The sequence below is a fragment of the Schistosoma haematobium genome, chromosome 2 (genome assembly GCF_000699445.3).
Source record: "Schistosoma haematobium chromosome 2, whole genome shotgun sequence".
NCBI classification, from domain to species: domain Eukaryota; kingdom Metazoa; phylum Platyhelminthes; class Trematoda; order Strigeidida; family Schistosomatidae; genus Schistosoma; species Schistosoma haematobium.
This window is the reverse complement of record NC_067197.1, coordinates 46,645,020-46,656,658: the sequence shown is the minus strand read 5'-3', so window position 1 is coordinate 46,656,658 and position 11,639 is coordinate 46,645,020. Positions and strand designations below refer to the sequence as shown.

Genomic DNA, 11,639 nt, shown 5'->3' with positions numbered 1-11,639 from the left:
TTAGAGGAACTGAAAAAGATGTGCTGATTATGTGGAATATCCAAACACATAATCGTGAATGAATCGCCAGAGTACAAACCTCGAATCAAAGGGTTTAAAGAGGGCGAGAAACGTCCATGACGTTTTCCGGTCAAACAGATACTGTGCATAGAGGATCATATGTCATTGATAAGAGTCATATCTTCTGCAAAACTTCAATCACATATTTGTGTTGACAATCCGATTGTGGTCTCGATTAATTCATGGATGTAAAAAGTGAGTGTCAACTTGACCAAAATGGAAAAGACAAAATTCAAACGAGTGAAACGACGAACAATCAGTGATATTCACTATGGATCTGAAATCATGCATCAATATCTCTCTGATTATCACCAATTAGCCAAATCAATCGACATAGGTTTGTAGAAATTCTCCATGAATAATTATCGGGTAATATTAAGCTCATCATCATTTGTGCCTTTAATGTATATTGAACGTAATATTGACAGTATATCGATGTGTTCTGAACTACGTTCACAGAATTCTGCCAAATACTTATTACTTTACTTTCGTAGCATACATTATTAAATATCAAATATTTACCGAGTATTGATCAGTTTGTTTGGTAGTTTCATTGATGTTTCCACCAACCTGAACTTCAGTGATCCCCAATGTTGTTCCTTTGTGATTGATGGGTATCGACGTTGTCGAATCGATAACATCCGGGCTCTTATGAATAAAAAAACAGTAGCATTCATAACAAAACATGAAATATTTTTTATTAATTCATTTCACATTACTGTTAGTAAGGGTGATAGAAGGCAATTCGACAAACAGTAACAAAATGTGCATTTCACAATCATTCAGAACATCTGCCACTGATTTGACGATCAGCTAAACAAGCACATACCTTAAAATGACAATCATTCACTTTGAAGAAATGATGATCTCGATGATTTCTGTCAATGCACGTGTTCCATTTCTCACACCAAATACATATTACATTCGGTGTTGTTGCATTTAGACATCCTTCAGATGAATTGTGTATTGGACAAATTGCTGTAAAAGTAATAAGGTGATTTTATCGTTTGAATTTTTAAACAGAAGTAAAGAGAACTGCAATACATGAAACTATAACTCAATGACATGATAGTGATTTCAGTGTTAGGTGAGTATTTCATTCACTGGATATTTGTTATCACAATGCATAATACAATACTCCGCATACATTCAATTTCAACCATGTTTCACAACAGCATGTTGGATTGAATGAAACAAGTTTGAATGTCAAGTATGAACGATAAATTCCGACTAGAAAAGTATAGATATTTCGATGGCTTTTGACATACAGACACTTACGCCTAATGCTCTCACTGTGTTCAGGAGAGCCTTTTGCATATTATGTTTCGACAACGCGCAGTTTCTTTTCATGAAATCTGCTGTTCTTAAACAGAAAATTCATTTCTTCTATGGTAATTCACTCGAATAATAAATGAACATAGACATTGTTTTCCAATTGTCATTGCCACTTTTTCCTGGAGAGATTTTAGTTGTTCTACAATGATGAAACCTATTGAAGCATGTGACCGCATTCTGGTCTGCGTGCTGTCAGTTAATGCAACAGACCAGTTGGATCAACGAAAATTCATCGATGACAAAGATAATATTTTATTCAATGGATATTGAAGGCTATTTGATTATTGGATAATGGAATGACTTTCAAAGTGGTGAAAATGTTATTACAGTAGCTTTACACATGGTAAACTGAAATCCGTTTTAAATTACTGAGTGTTCATATTCGTGAGAAAGAAATCAATTTCCTAATGTGAGGTACATCATCGATTCTGATATTGTCTATGATGAATTGTATTTTGTAAACGCCACATTTCTACATCTACATTTTATCAAATGAGAGTGACAAAGGAGAGATTTAGGAAAGTAGGCAACTGTTTTGAGGTAAATCGCAATGACATGGAGTGTTCTTGTGATTTCAATGACTCAGAAAAGTTTGATACGACATGTATCAAAGGAAAAAACACATGTTGGTTGATCAATCCACGATCAAAATACTATCATATTATCTTTTTCGAGATTATTATAGACACATTTATCGCTTTGTGAGCTCGTTTACAAGAAAAATTTATCACAGTAAAAATCCAATAACCGTTCAAAATTGGCGACGAATCATTCGTGATACATAAAAATGAATCTACTTGAATTTACTGATGGTAAGTGAAACGTCAATTGAGACGGATGCCTGGATGTCATTTAGTAGCCGACTGCAGTTACAAATGAAATTTCCAGTGTGCTCAATTTAAAAACATGGATTCAAGTGTGAAAATAGTAAATGATTATAAATAAGGTTTAACATACTGCCGATGACTTCGTACTCCACTAACGTGCCATTTTTGATCCATTTTCCAGGAACAGCTATCTCATGATCTGTATCATCATGTGTAAAAATCACACAGAAAAACACTTAAATTTACTTTGTTTTAATACCTCAAATGAAAAGCGGACAAATTAAGGAAATTGAAAATGTATCATCACCGATAGGGTGAGGGTTATTGTTCATCTACCATCCGCTAAATTATTGTATTTCATAGCCAAAAGTTTCAAAAGATACCTAACGAATAAATCATTGCAACAAACACAAAAATACTATTGCTTGCAATGCCTATGACGAAATACTACATCGAAGTAATCATTTCAGAAAGTGTATGAATCAATAAGAGACAGACGATAGAATCCAAACGAGCAATAGAGAAATGACAATTTTAAATAATTTTTACTGTTCCAGTAATGCACTTCAATCGAGCAACATATAACACTACACCAAAAATTTGGTGCATTTTCTCACACGCGATCATGAAACACCGTATTCCGATCATTCACTAACCTTGAAACTCAGCACCATCTTTCAACGACACATAGGACTGGGCATTGTGTGAATCAAATATTCGCTTCACATGCGGATTATTCATCACTTTCATATATAGAACACACTTCGTCATGCATTGAGTGGTGATATGAATGAGGACGGTAAGTGTGCGTGTCGTACTGTGAGTAATCGCGTGAAAAACAAGTCGATATTTTGTCTGCCTGATTTTGTCGTTCATATATCCCTGCCTCGATCAGTTTATCGATCTCCATAAGTATAAACCAGATCTAAATAACCGTCCACACATTTGCTATAAAAATATTCATACACCTTAGTTACTTTACTCCAGATAGCCAGCTAAACGAGCTTCAGCAAACACATGATCGATTATATACGTCACCGTACATCAAGCTATTTACATCGTTCTTTGAATATCTTCTTACCTGTTGCACAATGAAATTTTCCTCGGATTCCGAACATCTCATTTTCTCTAATTTTTTAGAATCTGAAAAACATGGAACGAGTATTTGTCAGCACACAAACTCGGATATCGAAACAAATTGATCAATAAAGAGATGGGTCTTCATTCAAATTATCTTAGCGACAATTACATGACGTATAACGATATTCTCATTTTTTTGAAAGTATGTTCCATCCGGTGTACATAGATATTCATAATCACGCTAGTTGTCAACTTCAGCCAAGTTTGACGACTTATCAGTCTACCATGAAATACGTTGACACACTGTGAGATGAAAACCTATGTCAACTGTGATGAAATGTTATTGTAAACAGCTTCAAGGAAGATGTGCTCAGAACGTTCAATAATGAATGTTCCGAAAAGCCGACCACCTGAAGATGAAATGCAGTCTGACAGAATACGACACATTACATACACGTTTCTGACATACAGTGGTTGGTACTACTCGACACGAACACATCACGTTTGCAACTGATATCATTTCGCTCATGAAAACTCACGTTTTTAACAAGTGCTAGAGTGATTTGTGTCATTTAAGGAATAATTTCATAGTGAAATAGTTTGTTGGCGCATCACAAAAAGCTGATCCTTTTCTATCGTGTTCCGTGTAGCCTAATACATTCGACAGTAATAAAAACCATGAAATACCAGAATGATCTTAAGTAATCGAAACAAAACCATATGTTCATTCAATTTTGTAACTCACGTTCTCATAATAGATAGATATCTTCCCATTTGCATATATCAGATTAGTTACTATGGGTGTAATCTCTACAATTGAAAGACCAACGATAATAAGAATTTGAAAGATAGGCGTAACACAGCATACGCTCACTCACGAAGTGACCGAATTCGGTGGATATTTATTCAGTTGTGTCAAATGCTTTCTTCAGTTGGATTTACATTCAAAACATTGAAGTTAACTTCATGTGAATAAAACGAGCATGCATCCGTCCAAACTGGTGTTAAATGCCTAGATTCTGAATCTGTATTTTTATTATATTACTACCGGATTATTGAATGTGTGGTACTCCATAGTAATTCGCATGTACGCAAAATTTTCTAAACTATAACTCGAAACAATGGACTCCAAATATGTATGACATAAGTTGTGGAGTGTTTATTTAAAAACGCAACATGAAGATATGGATATGGATATTCATTTACCTTTATTCCGTTCAAGGGACCATCTGACAGCGAATAATCCATCTGAATTATTGAAAATAAAAATAAATAATGAAATATGCGTAACATGAAAATCCATCTGTTTTAATAAATGTACGTTTTAGCATGGACTACCCCTGCATACAAGTTATCAATTTCATTCTGAGATTTAAATTAAATGATGTTGTGCAATGCTCGATCATCGCTTATGAGGAAGGCTTAAGGATTATTGTCACTTCAACGACATGACGAACGGTTCAATCTCCCTAAGTGAGAAGAATAATACACTTCCGTAAATTTTCCATAAAAGATTTTGACTGAATAATTGTCTTTTGATATTTATTCGACTCTGGATTTTGTCAATCACCTATTCGTATAGCTGACCGAGATATGCGGATTCACACTAAATGTTCTGGGTGTTCTGATTTGAGATAAGAATCTTGTACTAGCCGACTGTTCACGTTCGTCCATTATTCCGCTGTTTCAGAAAGTGTTTGGATTCGAAGATCATAATCATATGAATATGATTATAGAGATACCGCTGAATATACGATGGTCGACAGACAGCGACTCAGGGACGTTAACCTTTAAGTAATCACGTAAGCGCTAGAAATGTGTTTTAAGATGTTAAATAGATAGATAGAAGAATATTGAATAATGGTCAGATATTCCACCATAATGAACATAGTTTCTTGAGAAATTTGACCTTCCTAATGGTCACTTTAAATAATCGAATCAGAAACAGACAGCCAAACACCCAAAAAATCTATATATATCAGAAAATTTTTAGTAAAATTTCATTTATTAGTTTGAAAAAGATGATCAGGTGAGTGTTAGCTGAACACGCAAGTTAACTGGGTGTATTGTACAAGTTGAAATTCGATTTTATGAGATAACGTTATTTTTTTCACCTGAACCATTTCAGATTCAATTCTGCATATGATCTGTCGATAGGAATTTCGATGATTTTGAAACTCTTTTCCACGTTCTGTAACTGCGAAGAAATCTGTCAGCACACGGATTGGAACAACTACACAAAAGTGATATTTGAGAATGATTCATATCGATATGTATGTAATCAGTCAGATTCTAATCGGCATATACAGTCTCATCATTATCAATACTCACAGACAATTAGTCTCAATCAGCCTCATCCAGTTCTGAATGACAGATTTAAAAAATTCAACTGGATTTTCGTGAGTTGATTACATTTTGTAATTGAGGTCCTATCCATGTATTCACACGTTTTAGCCTATTGAACCAGCATTCACATTGAAGTATTACGGAAGTCAAGTCAGCGAAATTGATATTTATTCAGAAGGTAATCCATAATTTTCTTCGAACTAAAATCATCATTGAGTTTTCTTGATCACAAATTATTCCCATGGATCGAAATTCATTCAATTTCATCAATGACTCAGTTGCATCCTCCTAGTAACTTGTCGAACTTCTTTGGATATCCTTACTTGTTCAAATTTTCTATGATGTGACGCCTTATAGCTGATTAAATACTGCCCATTCAATTCGTTTAAATTTTCAGTTTATTTCAAAATATTTTATTCATTCAGCGTGAAAACATCAATTAAATTGCTTGTTTTCATTAACAAAAAATATAGGTCGTTTATTAATAAATAAAGACGATGAGGAAATAGGACAAATCTCAAATGTTTTAGGAGAAATATATTTACCACATCTTTTGCATAATAGTGAGTTTTTATATAATTCAGTTGCAGTTTGTTGTGTTTATTGTTCCCATATTCATTTTGCATATATGAATTCTCACCGCCCTGACATTTCGCAGTGAAGTAAGTGAATCAAACTGAATAAACGTGCAGCAATAAGCGATGTTCTGAGTTAAACCAGGTTGCAATATTGAAGCTGACAATCTATCAAACCTTATTTATTACCTTAAAATACACTTGAAGCACTTACGTGATTACTTAAAGGTTAACGTCCCTGAGTCGCTGTCTGTCGACCATCGTATATTCAGCGGTATCTCTATAATCATATTCATATGATTATGATCTTCGAATCCAAACACTTTCTGAAACAGCGGAATAATGGACGAACGTGAACAGTCGGCTAGTACAAGATTCTTATCTCAAATCAGAACACCCAGAACATTTAGTGTGAATCCGCATATCTCGGTCAGCTATACGAATAGGTGATTGACAAAATCCAGAGTCGAATAAATATCAAAAGACAATTATTCAGTCAAAATCTTTTATGGAAAATTTACGGAAGTGTATTATTCTTCTCACTTAGGGAGATTGAACCGTTCGTCATGTCGTTGAAGTGACAATAATCCTTAAGCCTTCCTCATAAGCGATGATCGAGCATTGCACAACATCATTTAATTTAAATCTCAGAATGAAATTGATAACTTGTATGCAGGGGTAGTCCATGCTAAAACGTACATTTATTAAAACAGATGGATTTTCATGTTACGCATATTTCATTATTTATTTTTATTTTCAATAATTCAGATGGATTATTCGCTGTCAGATGGTCCCTTGAACGGAATAAAGGTAAATGAATATCCATATCCATATCTTCATGTTGCGTTTTTAAATAAACACTCCACAACTTATGTCATACATATTTGGAGTCCATTGTTTCGAGTTATAGTTTAGAAAATTTTGCGTACATGCGAATTACTATGGAGTACCACACATTCAATAATCCGGTAGTAATATAATAAAAATACAGATTCAGAATCTAGGCATTTAACACCAGTTTGGACGGATGCATGCTCGTTTTATTCACATGAAGTTAACTTCAATGTTTTGAATGTAAATCCAACTGAAGAAAGCATTTGACACAACTGAATAAATATCCACCGAATTCGGTCACTTCGTGAGTGAGCGTATGCTGTGTTACGCCTATCTTTCAAATTCTTATTATCGTTGGTCTTTCAATTGTAGAGATTACACCCATAGTAACTAATCTGATATATGCAAATGGGAAGATATCTATCTATTATGAGAACGTGAGTTACAAAATTGAATGAACATATGGTTTTGTTTCGATTACTTAAGATCATTCTGGTATTTCATGGTTTTTATTACTGTCGAATGTATTAGGCTACACGGAACACGATAGAAAAGGATCAGCTTTTGTGATGCGCCAACAAACTATTTCACTATGAAATTATTCCTTAAATGACACAAATCACTCTAGCACTTGTTAAAAACGTGAGTTTTCATGAGCGAAATGATATCAGTTGCAAACGTGATGTGTTCGTGTCGAGTAGTACCAACCACTGTATGTCAGAAACGTGTATGTAATGTGTCGTATTCTGTCAGACTGCATTTCATCTTCAGGTGGTCGGCTTTTCGGAACATTCATTATTGAACGTTCTGAGCACATCTTCCTTGAAGCTGTTTACAATAACATTTCATCACAGTTGACATAGGTTTTCATCTCACAGTGTGTCAACGTATTTCATGGTAGACTGATAAGTCGTCAAACTTGGCTGAAGTTGACAACTAGCGTGATTATGAATATCTATGTACACCGGATGGAACATACTTTCAAAAAAATGAGAATATCGTTATACGTCATGTAATTGTCGCTAAGATAATTTGAATGAAGACCCATCTCTTTATTGATCAATTTGTTTCGATATCCGAGTTTGTGTGCTGACAAATACTCGTTCCATGTTTTTCAGATTCTAAAAAATTAGAGAAAATGAGATGTTCGGAATCCGAGGAAAATTTCATTGTGCAACAGGTAAGAAGATATTCAAAGAACGATGTAAATAGCTTGATGTACGGTGACGTATATAATCGATCATGTGTTTGCTGAAGCTCGTTTAGCTGGCTATCTGGAGTAAAGTAACTAAGGTGTATGAATATTTTTATAGCAAATGTGTGGACGGTTATTTAGATCTGGTTTATACTTATGGAGATCGATAAACTGATCGAGGCAGGGATATATGAACGACAAAATCAGGCAGACAAAATATCGACTTGTTTTTCACGCGATTACTCACAGTACGACACGCACACTTACCGTCCTCATTCATATCACCACTCAATGCATGACGAAGTGTGTTCTATATATGAAAGTGATGAATAATCCGCATGTGAAGCGAATATTTGATTCACACAATGCCCAGTCCTATGTGTCGTTGAAAGATGGTGCTGAGTTTCAAGGTTAGTGAATGATCGGAATACGGTGTTTCATGATCGCGTGTGAGAAAATGCACCAAATTTTTGGTGTAGTGTTATATGTTGCTCGATTGAAGTGCATTACTGGAACAGTAAAAATTAATTAAAATTGTCATTTCTCTATTGCTCGTTTGGATTCTATCGTCTGTCTCTTATTGATTCATACACTTTCTGAAATGATTACTTCGATGTAGTATTTCGTCATAGGCATTGCAAGCAATAGTATTTTTGTGTTTGTTGCAATGATTTATTCGTTAGGTATCTTTTGAAACTTTTGGCTATGAAATACAATAATTTAGCGGATGGTAGATGAACAATAACCCTCACCCTATCGGTGATGATACATTTTCAATTTCCTTAATTTGTCCGCTTTTCATTTGAGGTATTAAAACAAAGTAAATTTAAGTGTTTTTCTGTGTGATTTTTACACATGATGATACAGATCATGAGATAGCTGTTCCTGGAAAATGGATCAAAAATGGCACGTTAGTGGAGTACGAAGTCATCGGCAGTATGTTAAACCTTATTTATAATCATTTACTATTTTCACACTTGAATCCATGTTTTTAAATTGAGCACACTGGAAATTTCATTTGTAACTGCAGTCGGCTACTAAATGACATCCAGGCATCCGTCTCAATTGACGTTTCACTTACCATCAGTAAATTCAAGTAGATTCATTTTTATGTATCACGAATGATTCGTCGCCAATTTTGAACGGTTATTGGATTTTTACTGTGATAAATTTTTCTTGTAAACGAGCTCACAAAGCGATAAATGTGTCTATAATAATCTCGAAAAAGATAATATGATAGTATTTTGATCGTGGATTGATCAACCAACATGTGTTTTTTCCTTTGATACATGTCGTATCAAACTTTTCTGAGTCATTGAAATCACAAGAACACTCCATGTCATTGCGATTTACCTCAAAACAGTTGCCTACTTTCCTAAATCTCTCCTTTGTCACTCTCATTTGATAAAATGTAGATGTAGAAATGTGGCGTTTACAAAATACAATTCATCATAGACAATATCAGAATCGATGATGTACCTCACATTAGGAAATTGATTTCTTTCTCACGAATATGAACACTCAGTAATTTAAAACGGATTTCAGTTTACCATGTGTAAAGCTACTGTAATAACATTTTCACCACTTTGAAAGTCATTCCATTATCCAATAATCAAATAGCCTTCAATATCCATTGAATAAAATATTATCTTTGTCATCGATGAATTTTCGTTGATCCAACTGGTCTGTTGCATTAACTGACAGCACGCAGACCAGAATGCGGTCACATGCTTCAATAGGTTTCATCATTGTAGAACAACTAAAATCTCTCCAGGAAAAAGTGGCAATGACAATTGGAAAAACAATGTCTATGTTCATTTATTATTCGAGTGAATTACCATAGAAGAAATGAATTTTCTGTTTAAGAACAGCAGATTTCATGAAAAGAAACTGCGCGTTGTCGAAACATAATATGCAAAAGGCTCTCCTGAACACAGTGAGAGCATTAGGCGTAAGTGTCTGTATGTCAAAAGCCATCGAAATATCTATACTTTTCTAGTCGGAATTTATCGTTCATACTTGACATTCAAACTTGTTTCATTCAATCCAACATGCTGTTGTGAAACATGGTTGAAATTGAATGTATGCGGAGTATTGTATTATGCATTGTGATAACAAATATCCAGTGAATGAAATACTCACCTAACACTGAAATCACTATCATGTCATTGAGTTATAGTTTCATGTATTGCAGTTCTCTTTACTTCTGTTTAAAAATTCAAACGATAAAATCACCTTATTACTTTTACAGCAATTTGTCCAATACACAATTCATCTGAAGGATGTCTAAATGCAACAACACCGAATGTAATATGTATTTGGTGTGAGAAATGGAACACGTGCATTGACAGAAATCATCGAGATCATCATTTCTTCAAAGTGAATGATTGTCATTTTAAGGTATGTGCTTGTTTAGCTGATCGTCAAATCAGTGGCAGATGTTCTGAATGATTGTGAAATGCACATTTTGTTACTGTTTGTCGAATTGCCTTCTATCACCCTTACTAACAGTAATGTGAAATGAATTAATAAAAAATATTTCATGTTTTGTTATGAATGCTACTGTTTTTTTATTCATAAGAGCCCGGATGTTATCGATTCGACAACGTCGATACCCATCAATCACAAAGGAACAACATTGGGGATCACTGAAGTTCAGGTTGGTGGAAACATCAATGAAACTACCAAACAAACTGATCAATACTCGGTAAATTTTTGATATTTGGTGATGAATGCTTCCATTTTTTTTATTCATAAGAGCTCGGATGTTATCGATTCGACAACGTCGATACCCATCAATCACAAAGGAACAACATTGGGGATCACTGAAGTTCAGGTTGGTGGAAACATCAATGAAACTACCAAACAAACTGATCAATACTCGGTAAATTTTTGATATTTGGTGATGAATGCTTCCATTTTTTTTATTCATAAGAGCTCGGATGTTATCGATTCGACAACGTCGATACCCATCAATCACAAAGGAACAACATTGGGGATCACTGAAGTTCAGGTTGGTGGAAACCTCAAGGAAACTACAAATGGAACTGATGAATACTCGGTAAATATTTGGTATTCAGTTATAAGTGCTACTGTTTTGTTTTTCTTCAGAATACGACTACCAATAACAATAAACAGAACAAACCGTTTTGGTACCTGTTTGTGATAATTCCCCTGATCGTCTACATCACTGCATGCACCGGATATGTTTCCTGGAAATATATGCATAAAAGAAGGAGTAGCAGTGAATGACTCTAAACAAAGTCTCATAACTAGACTCGAATATTCTGACCGAGGTTTTTCTTTTTCGTTTTTAATAAACTGTTCTGAATTCATTCATTCATTTTATTGGTTTTAACTTTTCTTCACGGAACAATGTACATTTCG

The 11,639-nt window shown here is 34.4% G+C and overlaps 2 protein-coding genes across 2 annotated transcripts; one reads left to right on the top strand and one right to left on the bottom strand.

The window, feature by feature from the left end:
• Nucleotides 1-570: 570 nt before the first annotated feature.
• MS3_00010854 (uncharacterized protein) lies at nucleotides 571-3,340 on the bottom strand (the record flags this gene model as incomplete). The annotated part of the gene is made up of 4 exons (XM_051219261.1): nucleotides 571-708; nucleotides 890-1,038; nucleotides 2,353-2,421; nucleotides 3,304-3,340. The coding sequence occupies 4 exons, from the start codon at nucleotides 3,338-3,340 to the stop codon at nucleotides 571-573; spliced, it is 393 nt and encodes a 130-aa protein (XP_051068593.1).
• A 2,325-nt stretch (nucleotides 3,341-5,665) lies between these two features.
• On the top strand, nucleotides 5,666-11,148 carry MS3_00010853 (uncharacterized protein; the record flags this gene model as incomplete). Its single annotated transcript, XM_051219260.1, has 11 exons — nucleotides 5,666-5,701; nucleotides 5,757-5,826; nucleotides 6,122-6,211; nucleotides 6,992-7,033; nucleotides 7,430-7,494; nucleotides 7,686-7,699; nucleotides 8,191-8,237; nucleotides 9,120-9,188; nucleotides 10,504-10,652; nucleotides 10,834-10,959; nucleotides 11,011-11,148. Coding segments are annotated over 11 exons (846 nt in total), but the record flags the coding sequence as incomplete, so codon positions are not given.
• Between the last annotated feature and the right edge of the window lie 491 nt (nucleotides 11,149-11,639).